Source organism: Lynx canadensis, chromosome A3 (genome assembly GCF_007474595.2).
Source record: "Lynx canadensis isolate LIC74 chromosome A3, mLynCan4.pri.v2, whole genome shotgun sequence".
Classification (NCBI taxonomy): domain Eukaryota; kingdom Metazoa; phylum Chordata; class Mammalia; order Carnivora; family Felidae; genus Lynx; species Lynx canadensis.
The window spans coordinates 25,745,198-25,767,940 of NC_044305.1; the positions used below are offsets into that span (position 1 = coordinate 25,745,198).

Here is a 22,743-nt window from a genome sequence, read left to right on the forward strand (position 1 = left end):
CAGGGAATTCTCACATTCCACCAGGGTTCCATCCAGGATCAGGCCAGGAGAGAAGCTTACCCAGCACCCGGGAGCGAAAGGAAAGGCAAGACCCTGAAAAGGTGCTGAGTGTGAGGAACAGATATAGGTTAAACGCCGGCTGCTTTCAGTGGCACAGTGACAGAGGCAGATCTTCCACTTAAGAGACTGGGGGTGTCCGGGGAACCAACCCTGGTAGCTGAGAACTCCACGGGGGACTCATCCACGTGACTGCGGCCCTGCCGGCCTCGGGTGGAGCGTGGGGAGGGCCTGTGCCTCTCACGGCTGGAGGCATTGTTGTTATTTCGGGTTCGGACCTGGAAGCAAGAGAGGATAAGCAGGAAGCCTTTGGTGACTACAGGCATGGAGTTTCGGACTTGAGGGGTCGCCTCAAGTCCCCAGAAGTGAAGAGGTGGGGGGTAAGCAGGGAAGGACTCTGGGCTGAAAGGATCTCCCCCAGAAACTCCCCTGTTACTGGGGGAAGGGGTAGGGTGCCAGCAGGGCTGCCGATGGTCCACAGCAGATCCCGCACTGCCCGTCAGAGGCAACTGGCACCTGCAGATTGAATGGAAAATAACATCCAGTTTACCCCAAACCAAACATTTTGTCCCCCCAAAGCATTAGAGTGGCTGTTGTCTTCTTCTGGAAGGTAGTGGATCAAGCAGCTGGATGAGAAGCCCTTAGGCTCCTTTCTCAAAGTGGCATGAACTTGGGTGGTGCACTCCTGTATTCAAATCCTGCATGCAAGAATCAATGTTTAACCTTGGGTTAGTTACCAGATCCTTCTGTCCTCTGTAATGGGGATGACCTCCATCATATGCTGGGGGAGACTGTAAACTAGACCCGCCACGGTCCTCGAGCGTCAGCCTGTTCTCTAATGGGGTGGGAGGCCACTAGCAACGATCGCCTACCCGTTTCCACACCACACACTAAGTCACAGACCCCACTTACAGAAATGAGTCCCAGAGGGAATAGGCATTTGAGCCATTCACCTACAAACTAGCAGTCTCGGGCACTTGCAGCCAGGAGTGTCCGAAAAGAGCTGAAACACCTGAAACACTACCACGGGAGAGAAGACCTTCACTGACTATCCGTGAGCCTTGCTGTCTGTCATTCTCCACTTTCAAAACATGTATTCACCTCTCTCTCCAAAGTTCTCTCTGGAGGATGCAAGACCATTTTTTGGTTTTGTGTGTGTGTGTGTGTGTGTGTGTGTGTGTGTGTGTGTGTATGTGTGTGTGTGTGTGTGTGTGTGTGTGTGTGTGTGTGTTTATTATGCAGGCCTATGTCTGGGCTCAGAAGTGGGGGACTTACAGCTGGGCTTTCAGACCGAGTCCTGGTTTCACGGAAGAGTTTTGGCATCACTGGAGTGTCAGAGCCATCCCCGTCTTCCCCTTCGCCATCTCCATCACCCGTCAGATCCTTTATGAATGAAAGCATTATGAACTTTAAATGTTATCAAAAGGTGACATAACCCCAAACGGTTTAAGAATGAAAAGTCAATCGTACTGAAAACAATACTGGCCCAAGTTACCTGGAAATATTTTCGAAATATTTTGTTCCAATAAGACATTACAGTGGCTTACCCTGGGGATCACAAATTCAAGACATGATCAAAAAAGAAAACCCCTGGGGCGCCTGGGTGGCTCGGTCGGTTGAGTGTCTGACTTCAGCTCAGGTCATGATCTCACGGTCCATGAGTTCAAGCCTCACGTCGGGCTCTGTGCTGACAGCTCAGAGCTTGGAGCCTGCTTCAGATTCTCCACCTCCCTCTCTCTCTGCCCCTCCCCCCTCTTCTCAAAAATAAATACACACTAAAAAAACACACACACACACAAAAACAGTGGATTCAGAAAATCTAAGATACAGTATGAATGCAATCTGGATCTGCACCTTGGGGAGACTGATTTGGCTAGGACTAACAGGGAGAGCTGGTCAATTTGCACAATTAAGTGGGAGAAATCAAAGGCTCAAAGGAGATGCTTCCTGATACAAGGACCAGGAAGAAATGGCACCGATGAACCAATGAAGAACCCCTAGAACATGCCCCATGCTGCACAGCAAAACCCAAAAACCTGTGCACTGGTAAGCAGCCTGAGTTTTGGATGTAATAGTAAGAACTTGATTTTTTCACTTCACTTGCCAATTTTGAGGCCTTGAGTGAGTCCATTTCACTCTTTAAAACTGTAACAGTACTGGGATGCCTGGGTGGCTCAGTCGGTTAAGCGGCCGACTTCAGCTCAGGTCATGATCTCGCGGTCCGTGAGTTGGAGCCCCGCGTCAGGCTCTGTGCTGACAGCTCAGAGCCTGGAGCCTGTTTCAGATCCTGTGTCTCCCTCTCTCTCTCTGACCCTCCCCCGTTCATGCTCTGTCTCTCTCTGTCTCAAAGATAAATAAACGTTAAAAAAATTTTAAAAACTGTAACAGTACTTTTCTTACAGCACAACAGAAATATAAAGAGAATCAAGCAACACAGGCCTCACTCAAGGCCAGACTCAGAGGAAATGCTCAGGCCGGAGGTTCCACTGCCACTCCTGCTGATGGTCCACCGGAGCTAAAACAGGTGTCCTGAGCACCCAGTCCCAAATATCCACACAGCTCTTATGCTCATCCTCTGGGCGTCCACTGGTTGCCCTCCAGCAGAACAGAAGCCGTGCGAATGTGAATTTACACTTGTCCGTAACTTTGTCCCCAACGCTGGACACCAGCTCTTTCAAAAAAGTAACCAAATTGGAAAAAAAAAAAACAAACCCAACTCTACTATGATTAATAAGAACAAGAAAGGCATAAATGATGTCGGGAATAAAAAAAAAATTATGGGAAGACTCTAAGGTGGAAAAAAAATTGATCAAGTAGAAACCTTGACTTTGCAGCAGCCGTTAAAAGACATTGCAATGATTGTTAGAAGTCCCCTAAGGCAAGTTCTTTCCAACGTGAGGGGAAAAAAATCCTTGAGGCCACATAACCCTGAGATCAAAACCAGACACAAATATATTCCAAGAAATAAAAAAAAAAAAAATCACACATCCACTTTATTCATGAATAGATGTGAAAGGAAATCAGCTTGAAAACACACCACAAACAAGTTGGGCTCATTCCAGGAATAAAAGGAGCGATTTTACTACATTAAAACTTTATCAACGTAATTGGATCCTCCGGACAGGGAAAATGAGAATTTCAGAAATATGCTGGGAAGCATTTAGTAACAAACTTTATAATGGAGTAAAATTAATGTTTATGATTAAAAAAAAGACTTGGCATGTAGCAGAAAATGCCTTCATGGATGAGGTTGTTCAAAGCCCTCTGTGTGCTTAGCAGTTTTCAAATCCGTCACTCAACAAGTATTTACTGGATGCCACTCAAGGGAATTCCCGAATCCTGCACAAGGGACGTGAGGACACATACCTGAGTATAACTTAGCAGACTGGAGACCTCCCTCTTGGACAGTCGTGAGCTTGATCTTCGGCCTGGAGAAAAGAACCGGTCTTGTCTTTTGTGGAAGGGCCAGCCTCCGGGCCGGGGGGCAGCCGCGTCTTCCCTCGCTGACCTGCTGTCCCCTGTAGTCTCCTCTCTGGGTTGGGGGCAGAGATCTCTCTAGACCCACTGGCATCCTCAGAGGGTTAACTGAGCCCCTCAGGATCTGATTTCCCTTCAATGTATTCATAAGGCAACAGGGCACAGGGCCAGGCACATAATAGGACCCAAAACAATGACTGAAGGTACTCAGCAGTAAAGGCATCAATTTCCTTCCAGAATTATGGCCACCAACTGCAAGTAACGAACAGTCCAGTGCCTGCCATATCGGCCACATTTCAAGTGCTCGCATGTGGCTAGTGGCTATTCTAGCGCACCAAGCCGAAACAGAACACTTCACCCTCGCAGAGTGTTCTATTGGACAGCACAGCTCTAGAGGATTTCAACAACAGGATGGGACAATACAGGCGTTTCCAAACCAGCTGGGTCAGGAAATCTCAGTGGGGTGGATCCCAGGTGATATGATCCAGAACTGTGGAGGGGAGGGGCAGGGAGGGCAGGATGGCAAAGGAAGCAAGCCTCAGATCCTTCCCCACATATGTGGCAAGTGTCTTCTTGCCACATAATCACCTGCAAGGGGAGAGGGGTCCCTCTGCAGAAGAGCCAAAGACCCCAGGCTATGCTGCAACCTTCCCCCCCCATCGTGACTGGAAAAGGACAGGGGTCATCACCCCGGGGTTACCTCCTCAGAGTCCCAGCTGAGGGGAGAGGAGAAGGGGGGCAAGGGCTGTGGACAGGGATGAGAAACGGGCTGGGCTCTGCCTCCATCCATTTTTCTTTCCTGGGAGATGTGGCGGGGCTTGTCAGAGACCAGAGCCTCTCCCCACAACCTGCCTCGAGCCTGCTCGGAGGCTCATGTCCCAGCTGCAGGGCCTGTCTGTCCCACCCCTCCTCCCCGCTAGCCCGGCCACCTCTGATCTCCGGGGTGCTGATAGCCTCCAGGATGGGGGGTGAGGGCGCATCCTTGGAGTCAGAAGACTGGTCGCTGCAGCCCCCGTTAGTGATGATGGAGTCTTCCCTCCCGCTGGCGTCCTCCTCTCTGTTGAGTTGTCTGGTGTCTCCCTTCATTGTTTCCTGCAGGAGGGCCAGAATAGGTAGGGTAGCAGGGAAACAAGGGCACAAGGGGGCAGCACACCCCAAACCTCCCACCAATGGCTCTACGTCCTCAGGCCAAGGGAGGCCCCTTGACATATTCTCCGGGTGATACTCCTACCCAAGGACCCCACCCAGGCTGCCCCCCCCCACCCCGTAGGCTGCCCCCCTCACCAAACTCGGAGGCTCAGGACTTGGTTCCATGTGGCCAGGCGGCCCGAAGGCTCAGACACCAGCACCCAGGACAGAGGAGGGGGCTGGGCTGTGGTCTGAGGCTTAGGCTGTTCTGTGCAATTAGCCGGCCACTTCAAACAATGCCATTTAGGACCCGCCTGCCCGGGTCTGCCTGCAGCCAGCCTTGGTCCCCTCTGCCCCTGGCCCCCTCTCCCTGCCCAGCCTCCGCAGGGCCTCAGGAAGCCAGTGCATTATTTTCCCTCCTGACCCCTTTGTTTGCTCTCTCCCTTCCCCTCAATCTCCAGGTCCTCTTCCCACCCGCCCCCTCCTCCCCCACAGAACAGCTTCTCTCCTCTCCATGGCAGCACAAGCCCCGCCCCACCCCAACCTCAGGGGCCCATTGGTCTGCTGGCCTGTCGCTCACTCCCCTCCTCCCTCACCAGCTGGGGCTCAGAGTCCCAAGTTCCCAAGAAGGGAAAGGATGGAGGAGCACAGGCAAAGGACTGGGGCAGTTAACAAGGGGCATGCTCCCCATCTGCTCCAGCCTCACCCCACCTCTGGGCCTTTGTCTCCCCACTGCTGCCCGTCCTGGTAACTGCATCATCACCAGGCTATTCAGCTCAGACCAGCTCAGGCCAGGTCCTCGCTGAAGGATTGAAGGGCTGTGCGACCTTCATCCTGGTCTTCAACAGATGTTGGCTGCAAGAGTGTGCACCTTTCATTTACGCCTATTAATGTGATTATGGGCCCATTTTATAGAAAAGGAAAACTGACACACAGACAGAATTAGTCTCCAAGGCCAAAAATCACACCTAAGAGGTAGGGCACCAAGGCAAAACTAGAACCTAGGTAGTAGATGAGGCCCCCAGACACCCATTCCTTACTTTCCCCCAAACTACTCCAGAGGTATTTGCCACCACACCCTATTGCTCTGGACTGAAAAGCTTCCTGAGCTCTTGGGAAAAGCTTCCTGAACAAAAGGCTGCTCATCAGCACTGAGCACTCCCAACCCCTGTGCCCCATCTTGGGAACTCACCGTACCGTACCAGATGACGCACACTAGCCTCCCAGGGTACCTTCTAGAAACATCCTCTAGGCTACAGGGCGGTGGACTGCAATAGTGATGTGGCACCACATCCACCAGGGGGCGATGTGGGGAGCGGTCTGAATTGGCCTGCAGCGCCCCCAGGTGGATGGGCGGTGTGCCCTGGGGTCCGGAAGCCATCCTCTGCACCTGTCCGTCCCCCAGGCCAGGGCATGGGGAACTAGACCCCTGCTGTATTTCCCATAAGGCCCAGGGAGCAGCACCTCTGGAAATCACCTGGGAGCTGATCAGAGCTGCAAAATCTCAGGCACTGGCCCTAGACCTCCTAAGTCAAGACCAACATGTTCGAAAGACCCCTGGGTGATTATGTGCAAGTTAGAGAAGCATTGTTCTGGTTCTAAATGTATACTGATCCATAGCACATGGTGGCATCTACCTACCCCACGTGGTCCAGGGTGTACAGGGCCACACTTCTTGGTCTGTTTTCTCTTGATACATGTTAAGGAACCTCACCAGCCCCACGGAAACAGAGGAATGCCTGACCTGGTCTGATCAGCTGCTCCTCACCCCCATTCACTGCCAAGCCCTGACCCGGAAGAACAGGTTGGCTGACCTACGGCCAGTTCCTGTGAGGCCAAGCTGCCAAAATCCGAGGAAAACTGCTGGAGTGTGGTTCCAAGTAATAATTAATTCCCAGCGTCTTACCCTTGGCCAAGCCAGTGAACTAAATAACCTAGGTAGCCTGACACCAGGAGGGCGTCTGCGTCATGGGGTGTAAGACACTAAAGGGTACACAGAAGCTTGGGGAGGGGGGGAGGGCAGTGAGGCCTTCCAGTCAGAAGCTGGTAACAAGCAGGTCAGAGGCTGAAATTGAGGGCCATTACTTCCCTCTCACCCAGGGCCCAAGATTCCCTCAGACGGCCCTTTACTGTGTCAGTCAGGAGGCACCCTCCTAGACAAGCCCAGGTGGAGCCTGCAGCCAGGAGTGGACAATGATTAACTACCTCGGGCCTTCCCCCAGGGCCTCAGCAGCGCCAACCTGTCCCCCAGTCTACCAAGCAGACATGTGAGCAGAGCACCCTTCCCAAAGCCGCATGCCAACATTCAGGAAAAATCTCCTGCCCCTATAAACTAGGCACATGAGGACTGGAGGAAGGTTCAGGGAAGGACACCAACCAGCTCTAAGTGTCCTCAGCTACCTGGGCTAGCCCGGGAAAGCTGTTTTAAGTTTATTTTTGAGAGAAAGAGAGTGTGAGCAGGAGAGGGGCAGAGCGAGAGGGAGGCACAGAATCGGAACCGGGTGCCAGGCTCTGAGCTGTCAGCACAGAGCCAGACGCAGGACTCGAACTTACGAACTGTGACTTCGTGACCTGAGCTGAAGTCAGAGGCTTAACTGACTGAGCCACCCAGGCGCCCCAGCGGGGAAGCTATTTTAAAATACTCCCCCTCTCCCAATGTATAATTCGATTATGTGAGTTGCATCACCCCGGGTGTGCACTGACATGAACTTGCCTTGCTGTCTTACTGTCACAACACACACCGGCGTCCAGAACCTGCGCAGGCTGAAAGGTGCCCAGCTCAGTGCCTCTCCCTGACCAATTCTACACACAGGATGAATGAAGCGCGCCTCCAGGCATGTGCTACAGCTGCCTCCTCAGCCTGGAAGCCCTCCCCATCTCTCTCTACCACATACCTCCCTGTTGTTCAGACTCCAAAACCACATCGTGACAGTCGGGAAGGCTTCTCCCAATACTCCTGCTCCAAAAAGTAATAACCTGGCCCTCCTCACACAAATCCTCTCACCTAAAGACACAGTAATTTTCTTTCAGCGTTTACTACCCTATATGCAACACCCTCTTCGGTGCTCTAGCTGCATCAACTCATTTAATCCTTCAATGTGGTGCATAGTATCCCTATTTTACAGATGGACAAACTGAGGCACAGATTAAGCAACAAAGCACACACTTGTTAGGCAACATAATACACATGTGACCAGCGTGACTTGTTAACGTGCTCAAGTCCAGGGAAAGTTAGAGAAGAACACATAAACTTAACCACATGCTCTTGAGAACAGGAAGAAATTAGTACCAGAGACCGGCGTGTAATGAATGGTAAAGACAAATCAGCGTCATCTCTTCCCAACACCTCTTGGATAATGTGGCCCCCAAGACAAGCCAAGTGCTTTACCTAGTGTGATCTTTCCAGCGCTGGAGGATAGCCTGGCTGGGTTACCACCCTGAACGAGATGGCACCTTCCGGAGGGATTTTTCCAGAGTACTTGCTGTGCTAGCCGAACAACCGTGCCTTGCCACCCCACTGTTGTAACAGGGCCCAGGTCCCGACCGGAAAAGCTAAAGGTGGTACAAACCGCTCTCTCAGCCTCCACCAGATCCCGAGGCAGGTCCTGTTATCGACCTGCTTTGGACAGGCTCAGATGAATTAATTAAGTCACCCATCAAGGTGGCAATGCCAAGACTCATGCCTAGGCAGTCCAGGGCACGTGCCTGTAACTGCCGTGCCAAGACACAGCGGCCGAGAATTCTAGTTAGGGACACTGCCTCACCCATCCCAGAGACTGTGGGGAACTTTAGGGCTGAGGGACAGGGCCCACCATGATGCGTGGTGAACTCTGACCCTTTCCCAGAAGCTGGGGTCCAGCACATGATTTGGGGGCGGGCAGCAGCACAGGGTGGGCTCACCCGCAAGGTTCTCCCTGCAAGGCTCTGCCTCATTAGTGCAGGGTGCCTGTGTCCCAACTGAACCAGGTCAGACGTGTCCAAATGCAATGTGGCAGACAGAAGGGTGGGTGGCACCCCCAATTAGACTCAGGGAGGAGGCTCAGGGACTCGTCCCCCCACCCGACCCAGCTATAAGGCTGAGGAGTGATGTCATTCACTTCCTCCAGGCTGGCACCAGCAGCAGTCATTTCACAGCATCTTGTAAATGTTAATTGCATTAATTAAATGCACAATACAGGAAGGGGGGAGGATGGTGGACACGATGGAGAAGTAGGTAGAAGGCGGGGCCACTTGGGCATCCCTGCCCCACGTGAGTCCCCCCCAGGGGTTAGAGATCACGTGAAGTAAAAGGGAGGTTGAAAGATATTCCCATTCACCTTTTAAAGAAATTTCGTCTTCTCCTCAGCCCCTGGGAGGGAAATCTAGACTCCTGTATCCTCCCCCTCAGCCGCCCAAGTCTTTCTTAGCTGCTTCCCTTGTCGGAGATAACAAAATAGTTGAGATGGAGTAATTACTATGTATCTCACCGAAAAAAGAGAGAGTTTACTCTTATGATGCCCCATTTTGCAGATGAGTAAACTGAAGCTCAGAGGTAACAGATGGGCAGATTCCTTGCCCAGGCTTGCACAGCAGCTAAGTGATAGAGATTTAGACTTTACTCAGGAGCCAGATCTCAAAGACATTTTAAAACCAATATGCTAAGTATAGTTACAAAAGTGAAACCTGGGTAGGGACACCTCACCCAGGTGAGCAGAGAGAAGGAGGGAAGTGGGAACAATTAAGTACAACAGTCTAAGAGGCTGGAAACAGGCTGCCCACCTGGCTGGTGGCAGAGTATGAGGTCACAGAGTTCAAGGTCTTTACCTGACTTTTAGGAAATCTTTGCTAAATTCCAGAAATTACCAGATCCATGGAAAGCTGGAATGAAAAAGCCCTCAATGGCTTTCTCAAACCCCAGTTTTATCATTTGTGAAATGAGATGACCTCCCCTAACTCCCTGGGTGGTTGGTGCTAGGGACCCCCAACGTAGAGGATGAAACCTTGAGAAGAACCCGGGGCTTACACATTTCCGTGTGCCATCCTGCCAGACTTTCCAGCTCTGCCTCACAAAAGCATCCCTTCATCCTGGGGCATTCAGAAGGAATGTGGACAACTGCTCCGTGCCTCTAGGCCATGGCTGCAAGCGCCACTTTCATTGTACAGTAAAAACTGAACTTTGGTATATTGATCAGAATTATTAAAATAATTGATCCCAGCAGGGGTCAAATTAGACAAATGCAAAAAAAAATGGCTATAGGAACATGTTCCTTGCAGTACTGCTCATATTAGCAAAATACTCACAAACATCTAGATGTTCTTCAGTGGATGGGAATTAAATTATATACCATTACCCTTATAGATAATTCACAGAAAAAGAAAAAACTGGGGCACCTGGCTGGCTCAGTCCGTGGAGTGTGTGACTTTTCAACTCAGGGTTGTGAGTTTGAGCCCCACTTTGGGTGTAGAAATTCCTTAAAAATAAAATCTTAAACTAAAGAGAGAAAACACAAGGAATATACAGAAAGATCTGCAAAGAAAAGGCAACTTAAAGCGGAGTTTCGAGTCAAGCTTTTTACCCTATAAACAAACGCAGCCCCCTTCCCCTACAGTTATTTGGGAAACCCATGGAAGGGTGTGCAAATGTGGAGCGGAAACCAATGGTTAACTCTGACAATGATGGGTGGGAAGCAAAGGAGCAAAGGATTCTGGGAGCTGCAGTGCTCGCTCCTATAGTCATGTGTCCCTTAGCAAAGCCAGAGTGGAAGAGCCCACTGCCCTCTCCCCTAAGGCGTAAGTGAAGACCAAATTTCTATAAAGCCACCACCTTGGGTCTGCCCCCATAGTAGTCTGCTCCTGCTGCCACACAGCCAATGCCTTAAATCTCAACTGTCCTCTCTCTTATAGAAGCAATGGGGATAGAGTGAGCCTTTGAGATGGCAAACTGACAATACCTAAAAATGCCAAATGTTCTATATCCTGTTACACAGGACTCTTCTGCTACAAATCAACCCAGCCCAAAGCTCTTACCAAGACCTGAGTGCAAGCATGGTCACTGCTGTCCCGTTTATCATAGCAAAAGCTCCAAACAAATGACTGCCTAAATCCCATGCAGCCATAGTGGGGGATGGTAGTGAGAGGCAATGAATGAGGGAATGACGGGAAGATGAAGCTTTGTCAAGTGACAGTCCGTGCAACACAGTCTCAGTTAATACGCTAGCATATGCATTAAGCCATGTTCCTCCAGCATTGTGTTCTCTAACTGTAAAAAGTCAGGTCTCCTGGGAGGGTAGTTTGTGAGTGAACTACCATATGCTCATGTTACTTTTACAGTCAGATACTGTCCAAGAAACGTTTCTTTCTTTGAACATGGCCATTCAAGGGGCGTCTGGATGGCTGAGTTGGTTACATGTCTGACTTCAGTTCAGGTCATCATCTTGCAGTTCATGAGTTCAAGCACCAAGTCAGGCTCTGTGCTGACAGCTCACAGCCTGGAGCCTGCTTCGGGTTCTCTCTCTCTCTCTCTCTCTCTCTGCCCCTTCCCTGCTCGCACTGTCTCTGTCTCTGTCTCTGTCTCTCAAAAATAAACATTAAAAAAAAAAAGAAAAGAAAATGGCCATACAAGGGGCGCCTGGGTGGCTCACTAAGTTAAGCTTCTGGCTATTTCAGCCAGGTCATGATCCTGGGGTCATAGGATCAAGCCCAGTATCGGGCTCCACACTGGGCAAAGAGCCAGCTTGGGATTCTCTTTCTCTCTCTCTCTCTCTCTCTCTCTCTCTCTCTCTCTCTCTCTCCCCCCCCCCCCATACCACCACTGCACCACTCCTCTCCCTTGTTGTGCGCTCTCTCTCTCAAAAAAAAACCAAACTCTAATGAAAATGGCCATTCAAGTTTAAACAATCTAAATTTGGGGCGCCTGGGTGGCGCAGTCGGTTAAGCGTCCGACTTCAGCCAGGTCACGATCTCGCGGTCCGTGAGTTCGAGCCCCGCGTCAGGCTCTGGGCTGATGGCTCAGAGCCTGGAGCCTGTTTCCGATTCTGTGTCTCCCTCTCTCTCTGCCCCTCCCCCGTTCATGCTCTGTCTCTCTCTGTCCCCCAAAAAATAAATAAACGTTGAAAAAAAAAAAAATTTAAAAAAAAAAAATAAATAAATTTACTTGTGTATGGTATGAGGTAGGGATCTCATTTTTCCCTATAAGGAAAGCCAAACACACGTAATGACAAGCATGTCCCAACTCCTCTTCTTTCATAAAGTTCCCCCCATGTATGTAGGATGTTTCTGGACTGACTTTTCCCTTTGGCATTTATCCCTTGCCACCCCTTTTAATCATCATAGCTTTACTAATAAGTGCTCCTATGCTAGGGCAAGCCTGCCAACCTTACCGAAAATTTTTGCCAGTTTTCTCCATAAAGGTCTTGCACATCCCTTAGTTTACATTTTCTTATTTCTGGTTCCCTCTTCTAGTTAGTCCCTAGGGGATTTTTCTAGGGAGTTTAGCTCTGCACACAAATAAATTTACACAGCATTTCTAGTTGATTCAACATGGGAGGACTTACAGATTACTGCTACCATAATCAGAAAGTCCTAATATTTATATGTGTGTGTGTTCTGTGTATGTACGTATGTATGTATTCTTTTAGTATATTTTGTAAGACAAAATTTTGGGAGCACCTGGCTGGCTCAGTCAGAAGAGTATGTGCCTCCTGATTTCAGGGTTGTGAATTTGAGCCCCATGTTTGGTGTAGAGATGACTTAAAGATGGTCAAAAGGTACAAATAAATCCCTGGGAAGTAATATACAGCACGGCAACTAAAATATTATATTGTATGTTTGAAAGTTGCGAAGACAGCAAACCTTAAAAGTTCTCTGCACAAGAAAAAAAGTATAGGGGCGCCTGGGTGGCTCAGTCAGTTAAGCCTCCCACTTCAGCTCGGGTCATGATCTCGTGGTTCACTAGTTCAAGCCCCCATAGGCCTCTGCGCTGACACTCGGAGCCTGGAGCCTGCTTCAGATTCTGTGTCTCCCTCGCTCTCGGCCCCTTCCCCACTCCCGCTCTGCCTCTCTCTCTCAAAAATAAACATTAAAAGAAATTTTAGGGGTGCCTGGGTGGCTCAGTCAGTTGAGCAACTGACCTCAGCTCAAGTTATCATCTCAGGGTTCATGAGCTCAAGCCCCGTGTCCAGCTCTGTGCTCTCAGCTCAGAGCTAGCTTTGGATCCTCTGTCTCCCTCTCTGCCCCTCCTGTGCAGGCACTGCTTGCTCTCTGACAAAAATAAACATAAAAAAAAAAAAGCCTATGTCCCACATAAACCACTTTTTTCAAAAACTAGCTACAATTACCTGGTATGGGCAAGGGTCTGCCAGTCTCAACAGTGGTGAACAGGCCTGCAGGCAAAGAGCGGGCTGTAGCAGGCACTCCTGAGTATCTTAACCCGACACATCTGTGCATCCTGCCAGTTCTGTGGGTCCAAGCCAGGTGGGGACAAAGGTCTCAAAGAAATGCAACAGCATTGCCATCCACATTCTACTCCCTGCTAGCTGTGTGGCCTTAGGTAATGGTGACAATCAAGCTTAATATTGAGCAATCACTCTGTCCAGCGCTTACCCAGAACTTCCCAAGACAGATCAGCACGCTGGCAAAGGCCACTCTCCTACAAGCATCAGACAGGAGCTCCCCCGGGCTTCAGGAGCCATGCTCGGCACTGAGAAGCACAGGCAGACAACGGTCAACAGCCCATCCTCACGGAGCCCACAACTGGTTCAGGAGAGGGTGGTAGGACAAAGCCAGGTGGTGGAGGAGACAATAACAAGGCTGGTTCACCCCAAAATCTACACTGCTCTCCCAATATAATTAAGACCCTTTTACAAGAGCACAACAGGACAGATTTTGCCCACACCTCTATGCAGATTTGCTCAGGGTTTTCCAAACCCTTCCACCCAGTGTCGCACACTGCCTCTTGCGTAACCCAGGACGACCCAGAAGATCTTTGTCACAGCACCTGCCTGTTCAGGCTTCTAGCCTAGTTAATACTCCGTTTCTCACCACATCCCGGGTGAGCCAGCTTCCTTCTGCTTCCTTCTGCTCCTCTCTCCTCTAGATTCTAGTGCTGCAGCCACAAAACTCAGGCAGAGCAATGCTTCAGTCAAGCCGAACAGCGCACATTCATGGAGCCAGGGGCCCAGCACTGTGCTGGCTGCTGGGAACACCAACTGACCCGAGAAAGCATCGTCCCTTCTCCTAGAGCTGGAAGCCTGGGTTCCAGCCCCAGCTGTGGCCCAAGTGTGTCCACTTCCAACAGCAAACAAATGCTGCTTAGGAATAGACCCAATTAGCCTCAGAAGATGGGACTGCAGGGTGGAAGGTAAAGAAATATTTTGGGATCCCCCTGGGTCAGCCTGTTCTGTAGGCCATGCTCCTCCTCCAGCCAGAGGCTTACACAGGATCCCTGAGACTGAGAACCACATTCTCTGCAGCCAGGCCTGTGCCTCTCAGGCAGGACACTAGGAGATCCCTCTCCTCTGGTGACAGACCCAAGGGCAGAGAACATCGTTCCTATTTGGGGAGACCCATAGGGATGTGCAAGTCATTGTCCCACAGAGAAATAAATGCTCCGGTTCAAGTCTCAGATGACTTTCGTCCTTCTCAATCATGAAGATCAAGCTCAAAACTTAAATATTAAAAATGAAAACTGTTGGGGCACCTGGGTGGCTCAGTCGGTTGAGCACCTGGCTTCTGCTCAGGTCATGATCTTGCGTTTCTGGAGTTCAAGCCCCACACTGGGCTCGCTGCTGTCAGCAGAGTCTGCTTCAGATCCTCTGTCTCCCTCTCTCTCTCGGCCTCTTCCCCGCCTGCACTCTCACAAAGGAGAAAAGAGGAGAGGAGAGAAGAGAAGAGAAAAGGGGTGCCTGGGTGGCTCAATGGGTTAAGTGTCCAACTTCTGCTCAGGTCATGATCTTGTAGTGAGTTGGAGTCCCGGGTCGGGCTCTGTGCTGACAGCTCAGATCCTAGAGCCTACTTTGGATTCTGTGTCTCCCTCTCTCTGTCCCTCCCCTGCTTGCTCTGTTTCTGCCTCTCACTCAAAAATAATAAACATTTAAAAAAAAGCCTTTAAAAAAAAAGAAAAGAAAAAGTAAACAGAAAAAAACCCTCAGAAATAAATATTGGAATGAGCACTAAACAGAGAACAATACTCTCAGGGAGATAACAGATGGATGAGGACTCCATTACACATGGAATTTCTGGGACAAGAACACTTCAAAACAAAAGACAAAAGTTAAAATATTAGGGGTTGGAAGCTGAGGACCATCTCCCAAAAAGCAGAACATAAGAACAAATGGTCAAAGAAAATTCCACCAGGCCAGGAGACTTAAGAGTTATAGAATGAGAGGAGAAAAAAACTAGGGAGGTGATGATCCAAGAAATGTATTCCCTCAACCTTAGGAGCCCCCAGCCACCTTGGGCCTCTTCCCATCCCACACCTGCTCAGTATCCACCTGCCCCCAAAAGGAAATGTATTGGTTAAGAACCTTTATCCACTGACAACTGTTTACTCTCCCACCCATCAATTCTCGGTCATTTTTGAAAGCGCATTTCTAAATCTCCTGTAGTCTTTCTATGGCTACCGCTCTTCACATATTTCAAAGGCTATAAAAAGACAATTTTCTGCAAAAGTTGAGTTTGATCCCTGAGTCACAGAACTAAAGCAGACAGAGAGAAGGTAGAGGGCACACAGGGGTTTGAGCTAGGGCAGAGCCCACAGACCACAGTTTTAATGAATGAAATCTCTGTGGGTGAACTGACAGGCAACTTTGATCAGGCAAGCTAATAATAAAAAAAAAAATTAAAAAAAAAACAAACAAAAACAGAAGTCAATGGTGGCAGATTCCAGAGACTCTGTTCCCCCCGATCCCCAAAACTCTTCTCCATCTGCTTGCAAAGGCCAGCCCCAATGGTGACCACAGCGCCCTCTAAGGCCTTCACCAAGTGAGCCGCCTGCCTTTCCTTGCCAGTCTGTACTCCTTGGATCCAGGTCCCTTAGAAAGGCCTCCTGGTCCTATCTACATAGAAATGGAGGCCCCCAAATAAAAGCAAAACGTTGATTACCTTGGCATTGTGAAAGTACAGGTGATGACTAGTTTCTTCTTGGCATCTGAAGACGGTAAATTTGATTTTCACTTGTATGAAGCATTTTTTGAAGTACTTCCATTCCCTACACAAAACAGGTCCTCCTAAATCTTTGCTTATTCCCTGGAAGAAAACTGAGGAGACTGTGCGAACTGGGACTGTGTTTCCCTCCTGGAGTAAAGAATAACCACTTGCCAATATTTGAGTGTTTACTACATAACATGCATTTTTTCAAGTTTATTTTTTAAGTAGTCTCTACACCCAACATGGGCCTTAAACTCACAAACCGGGATTAAGAGCCGCATGTTCTTCCAACTGAGCCATCCAGGGGCCCCCGTAACATGCAACATTTACTCAATTTTTTAAGCTATAGCAACTCAACAGACTTAAACATCCCCTGCAATTAGCCAACCATTCTTGGACTATTTTACAGATGGAGAAATTGAGGCTCAAGCCAGTGACTTATAAATGGAGTGAACAGGTATATAAATCCAGACTTGATTCTAATGCCCAGGCCCCTTTATTGCCTCAGACTAATAATATGACCCAATGGATAACAGGCTTTTTTACAATACAGTTGACCCTGAAAAATGTGGGCTTGAACTAAAGGTGTCACATATGCTGATTTTTTTCAAGAAATATTTGAAAAAAAGTTTGGAAATGTACAATTTGAAAAAAAAAAAGATTTACCTGCATAACCTAGCAATACTAGGGAAAAAATTAAATTTTTTACATTTATTTATTTTAAGAGACAGAAAGGACGGTTGGGGAGGGGCAGAGGGGGGGACAGAGGATCCAGAGCAGGCTCTGTGCCACAGCAGATGGTGACCTGAGCCGAAGTCTAACACTTAAGCAACTGAGCCACCTAGGTGCCCCGAAAAAACTTAAGTTAGGTATTATTGGAAGAATAAATTATACAATACATGTAACATACAAAGTATGTGTTAATAGACTGTTTATGTTCTCAGTAAGGTTTCCCATCAACAGTAGGCCATTAAGTTTTGGAGGAGTCAAGTTATACATGGATTTTCCAGCGTGTGGAGGCAGAGGGGTCAGTGCCCATAACCCCTGGTCCCATCAGCTACAAAAGGGATCTGATGAGATCAGCCCCCACAAAAAGTTAGACAAATCAGCCCCTCACTTTGCAAAGATAAGAATGGTCTGAAAATGCAATGAGGAATTCTGCACTTCTCTGATCCGGCAACCTGAATTCACAATTAAAAAATAACTCACAAGAACGGGCCAGAGCTGAGGCCCTGTACCTATCAAGTGCTGGAGGAAGGTGGGAGCATTTGTCATGATATAGGACCCAGGAGGAGTTAGAGATTTAAAATGGACTAGCCCAGGGTGGCTCAGTCAGTTAAGCAAGCGTCCCACTTGGGCTCAGGTCATGATCTCAAAGTTGATGGGTTCGAGGCCCTGCATTGGGTTCTACATTAACAGTGCAGAGCCTGCTTTGGATCCTCTGTCTCCCTCTTTCTGCCCCTCCCCAGCTCTCACTTTCTCTCGAAAATAAAATTAAAACCATTAAAATAAAATAAAATAAAATAAAATAAAATAAAATAAAATAAAATAAAATAATAAAATGCACCACCTCAGATGAAATTGGAAAAGGTGTCTGAGCAAGATGGCTTGCATGAGAGCTGGTCTGAGACAAAGGAATCACAAGGTAAGTTTTCCTGGAAAAACTTTCCCAAATCGGAAACGGGTCCCTGGGGCTGCAATGAGGGGTGACAGGCACCGTTGGGTCGCAGGCCCCACGTGGCTGAAGGAAGGAAAGGAAGGCAAGGTACTTCCCCCAACCCTACCTCCCTTGCTCCTCCCTTTCACCCCCTGCAGCTCCCAGATACTCTCCTCCCCTTCTAGGGTTTGAAGGAGGGGCAGGTAATGCCTATGCTTTATGCGCATGATGCAGCCAGGCCCAACCCCTTTGTCTTGGCCCTCTTTACCCCAAGGAGGAAAGGTAAAGGATCTCACTTAGCTCTGCAATTATGCCTCCAAGGTAGGCCTCAAACTTTTGGGGAACGGATGGTAAAAGCGGCCCCAACCCGTCAAAAACCCTGGCTCCTTTCAAAAAGTAACAAAAGCGTTCCTTCCTGCCAACGCCCAACAGGAGTTGGAAAAGCTTTGGAAGGATTTGGAAAAGCTTTCCTAACTGAAAGGAATAGGGTACCTTGGTGGAAAATACAGGATAGGTAGGGCCAGCAGAGGTCCCTCCCTTCATCCCCATTTCTCATTAGTGGCTGCCCTAAAAAGAGGGGCTATTGGTTAACTATTTCAGATGTCAACATCCATCACCTGCTATGCCAAGCACTATCCCATCGAGCCCTTTCCCCAAGCCCAGTGTGGAAGGAGCTATTGACACCCATCAGACATCTAAGGAACATAGAGGGTTAAATGTTAAATCATGCATAAAACTGGTTTCATTCTTACACAACCTAGGGTTATTAGTAACATTGTTCCTATTTCACAGATGTAATAACTAAGGCACAGAGGGAAATGGAGTTGCTGGGACATTTAAATGCACGCCAAAGACTTGTGTGCCGCTAAAGAGGGCAGCCAGCTTACCCCACATGCTAGCTAAGGATGCCAACAGTAGCAGACTTTTATTGAGTAATTACTGTATACCAGCCTTATAAAATAGGTATCATCAATTCAACCCTGGAAAAACAGAGGCAGTCTTGGAATCCAATGGTGGGGGCGCAAGAAGCCAGAGCAGGTGTTGGGGAGGAGGGCAGAGGTAGGTCGGTGTCCTGAGCCTTCCACCTGAGAGCGGCAGAAGGGTTACCCCTCCTCAGGAAAATTTCCGTCAGTCTAAACCCACAGCATCCAGAAATCAGGAAGCGGTCCAAATTCACTGTCCGTAATTCTCATTAATGCATGCACTCTCTCAGCTGGGGGCGGGGGTAGGGCGTTGGGGGGGGGGGCGTTGGGGGGGGGGCGCGAGGGAAGTGGGGAGATGGGGAAACACAGGAGCCCAGTCTCTCAGGCCAGAGGATAAGGGGAAAGGGCAGACTGGAGGCACAGGCCTGGGGCTGGGCCCAGAAAGGCTGCCCTTCTTTGCCACAGGTGAGTAAATCCAGCAGGAAAGCCCGAGCCCAAGAGCGGCTCCCTGTCGCTAACTTGCTAAGTCCACCCCGCAGTCTTTCCTGGTTTCCACTTTCTCTCCTACGAAGTGGGACTCAACACCTACTCTCCCTCATCGAACAATCACACTAGCAGGGAAGCCGGTATCGGGGAGGTACTAAAGGTTTTGAGACCTCGGTTTGCGGAGTTTGGGAAGTGGGACCGGCTTCATCCCGGAAGAGGGGAAAAATGGAAAGTGAGCCCCCAGGGCAGGCAGCGTGGCCGGGGCAGGGTGGCGCCGCCCCAGCCGGGCTCCTCCCCGGCCAGGTGTGCAAAGGGGAGAGGGCAGCCCCTCCCGAGGACGTCCCGGCAGTCCCGCTGTGCCTCGCCCCGGTGGCTCATCTAGAGAGGACCTCGGGAGGCCACCCCCCTGGTGCACACCCTGGCCCACCTGCTCGCCCGCACCCACACCCATTACTTTTCTTCCATCCCTGCGAGGGGGTTAAACGGGTTTCGCCCGAAACCCTCTAGTCCAAGTCTTAAGGGACGGACGCCCACCTTCCTGGCTGAACTCTCTCCTCTTTCCCCCGCCCCTAATGAGGCTCCCTCTGAAGCCGAAGCCAGGTAAGGACTCCCCCTCCTGATGACCAAGACCCCTTCTTGCTCCACTTTTCTCCGGAGGAACACGTCCTCCCTTCCAGTCTAGACCCCAGGAAGGCTACCCCATCTTCCCTCCCTGAAGACAAACCTCTCTCCCCGGGGTCTTGGGACTACAGCAAGATTATCCCTGCAAGACATAGCACCCCCCGCCCTATTTTTCCTTCTTGTTCCAGGTGGTCCAGTGGTCCTCTCCTCCCCTACCAAGCCGGGTCTCTAGACGGATGGGAGCCGCTCCCCCGGACGTCCCGGAGAGAGGGTCCCTCCTGCCAATCCCGGGACCCCTCTGTTGTCTCTTCCCTCCCCCCACCCCAGCCCCCGGAGCCCCCGGACTGGCGAGCCTCCCCCGGACCACGGGGCGCTCACCTGCCGAGAGCCTGGCTCGGGCGCCGCTCCGCGGTCGAACCGCGGGTCGGGACAGGCTGGCGGGAGGCCGGCGGGCGGCCGCGCAGGGCGCTCGGCTCGCGAATCTCCGGCGCCGATCACCGAGCTACGTTTACTTGGGCCACTTAACCCCCGCGCTGCCGGCCGGGCGCGGCGGCCGCCCGCTCGCCGGCCTGCCAGTGGGCCGGTGGCGTCCGTCGGGGGGCGCTAGGGGCGTCCACGCGGGCCGGGTCCGCGGGGCTGGGGGGCGGCTGCGGCGCGGAGGCAGCGCAGGCCGGACCAGGCAGCTAGAGTGGGTGGGGAGGGGGCGGTGCCGAGGCCCCTTGTAACCCTGGCCCGGCGCTCGCCCCGCCCCCGCCCGGGGGCGCCCCCGCCGCAGCCACTCAGAGCGGGCCCCGGGCGCGAGCGGGGGGAGCCGGGGGTGGGGACGAGGGAAATTTGAAATCACTTCGGAGCCTCCCCTCCGCCCCTCCTCCACAGGCACCGCCTCCTGTTCCCCCCCACCTTACCCCTGGCCTGTTAAATTACCCACCTCTCGAACCGGCCCTGATGGGGAGCTCGCAGGCATCCCCCCAACTCCGGGACTCCGCCGGGGACCCTGCTTCCCCGCCCCCACCCCCACCCCCCCAAGCTGGCACGCGCCGGTCTGGATGCAGGGCCCAGAGAGGCAAGCGCCCCCACTGGAGTCACACAGCAGTTGAGTCTTCCCTCTACCCCCACCTCAGCCCCAATGCTACCAGGGCGCTGCCTTGCCCCCGCCAGTCAGTCACCCCCTCTGGACCCTCGGACCGGTCCTTCCTTCCTTCCTCCCACCCTGCTGGGCCTTTGTCAGCCATCTTGAGGGGAGGGGAGAGGAGAGCAGACAGGGAAGGCAGTCAGGTCCTTGGCTGCCTGGGTTCTCTGGTCCCGCAGGCCTCACCAGCAGAAGGAGAAGCCCCACTCTGTTAGGTTTTTCCACTGCCTCTGCCCTTAAAGGGCGTTGAACTTTTGGAAAACAGCTCTCTTACTAACATTTATCGCACCCTGGTATTTATATTCATATATTTATTTGTCTGCTTATTGTGCGTGTCTCTCCACACTTTAGACTGTGAGGGCAGGATGGATCTCCGGGTATCTTAGCACACAGTAGGTGCTTAATAAATATGTATTGAATGAATGAGTGAAAGAACAAATGGATGATAACATGATGGCCTGCAAGGCCCTATAGCAGCTGGCTCCTGCCTGCCTTTCCCTGCATCTCCTATCCTCCTCACCACCACCACCACCCCCCCCCCCCTTTAGGCAGCCTTCTCACCACTCTGCTCTGAAACGCATAGAGCATGTTCCTGGACGTTCCTTGTCCAGAGATCTCTACATGGCCAGTCTTTCACCCTTCTGTTCTCTGCCAAAAGGTCATCTTCTAGAGAGGCCTTCCCACTCTGCCGCCGATCACCCCACATAACAGTCTCCCCTCTCCATCCCTCCTATTTCATTCCCTAGATAGCACTCTGAGCTCTCTCACATTGTATTGCCAACTTCCTTGTTTACATCTTTCTTTTTCTTGTTTTTTTCTTGTGACACAGGTACCATAAACTATCCTCCATGAGGGCAGAAACCACATCTATCTTGCTCCAAGCTGGATGTCTAGTGCCCACAGGAGGCATTCAGTGCAAGTTTGTTGAATGAATGAATGAATGAATGAACACAGGTTTCCAGCCTCCAGGGCTCCAGATCGCTGAGTAAAACCACAGCTTTCTCCCTTCATCTCTTACCAGGCCTTTGCAAATTACTACATGGCAAACTCTGTAGAAGCTACAAACATTTCTAAACCTATTGGATCTTGTTCTACCTAGGAACCTGGATGGAGGTTGAGGAAATACGAAAGTGAAATGGGAGAGCCTCCCGTGAAGGAGCAGCGAGATCTTCTTGGCCTCTGACCCAAACATCCAAAATTGGCTTCCAGTCAGTTGGTGTAGGAAGAATGGGATCTCTCAAAGGACCTGGGGCTTGGCCCCCATCTGAGGTATGCCGTTAGTGGAAAGAAATATATAAGCTGGTGGGCCTTTGGGGAGGGCTGGTGGGCCCATTTTCTGATCCATAAACCAAGATCTGCCACATGGAAAAAGATGTCTGTACCACCAGGAGTGCCTGGAAGGCCTAGGTTAGGTGCCAAAGGGGTGGCTTTCCGGAACATGCAGACATCTCTGGCAAAAGCAGACCACCTAACTTCAGAAAAAAAGTAGAGGATCCGAATGAGCAAGTGTTGACTCCTATCATCTGGAAAGGAAGGAATGCCAGAATGGGCGAAGGAAAAATGGCAGGACGTCTCCCTAGGGCACAGCACTTTATAATTTGCAAAGTTCATTGGTCATGGTCACCACCTCATTTGAACTTCACAGCCACTCCATGAGGAGTCAGGGCAAGGAGAATCAGGCACCCCATTCCAGATGAGGGGTCTGAGGCCCAGAGAAGAGATGGACTTGTGCAAAGTGGGTCAGCCAGGCAGCCTGACCTTGACTGAGCACCTGCTATGTGGCAGGTGGCTGGCTAGGAATTGAGACAAGAAAGCCCATAGCTTACCTGCTGGGCGGAGAGTATCAGAAAATGAACACATATAAGGAAATAAGAGAATAAGATCAATCTGGGAAGAAGATAAAATGGAGACAAGACTGATGTAGCCAGGGGAAGACCTAGGTCAGGATCCAGCTTGTGGACAGCATGTGGTAGGGACAAGCAGGACACCAGTGTGGCCAGAGCTGAGGGAGTGAGGAGGGGAGAAATAATAGGGGGCCAGGTCTTGTGGGACCTAGTAAGCCATGGCAGGGGATTTGGATGTCACCATTTGAGCCACGATCTGACTCAGATGTTTAAAACACATCCAGGTGGGGAGATGGA

At 50.7% G+C, this 22,743-nt stretch overlaps 1 protein-coding gene across 5 annotated transcripts in view; it reads right to left on the minus strand.

Moving 5' to 3' along the window:
* DNMT3B (DNA methyltransferase 3 beta) overlaps nucleotides 1-19,994 on the minus strand; it is a 42,227-nt gene extending 22,233 nt beyond the window's left edge. The window contains exons 1-5 of one of the 5 annotated variants that reach the window (XM_032592583.1): nucleotides 19,852-19,994; nucleotides 4,464-4,626; nucleotides 3,424-3,485; nucleotides 1,333-1,440; nucleotides 210-335 (exon numbers count right to left, since the gene is read on the minus strand). In XM_032592583.1, coding sequence (XP_032448474.1) covers nucleotides 210-335; nucleotides 1,333-1,440; nucleotides 3,424-3,485; nucleotides 4,464-4,620 — 453 coding nt within the window. In that variant the 5' untranslated portion in view covers nucleotides 4,621-4,626; nucleotides 19,852-19,994. Of the gene's footprint in view, nucleotides 1-209; nucleotides 336-1,332; nucleotides 1,441-3,423; nucleotides 3,486-4,463; nucleotides 4,627-19,851 lie in introns of those variants that run through there. The other 4 variants (XM_032592582.1, XM_032592581.1, XM_030309805.1 and 1 more) reach the window with 4 other exon arrangements.
* Between the last annotated feature and the right edge of the window lie 2,749 nt (nucleotides 19,995-22,743).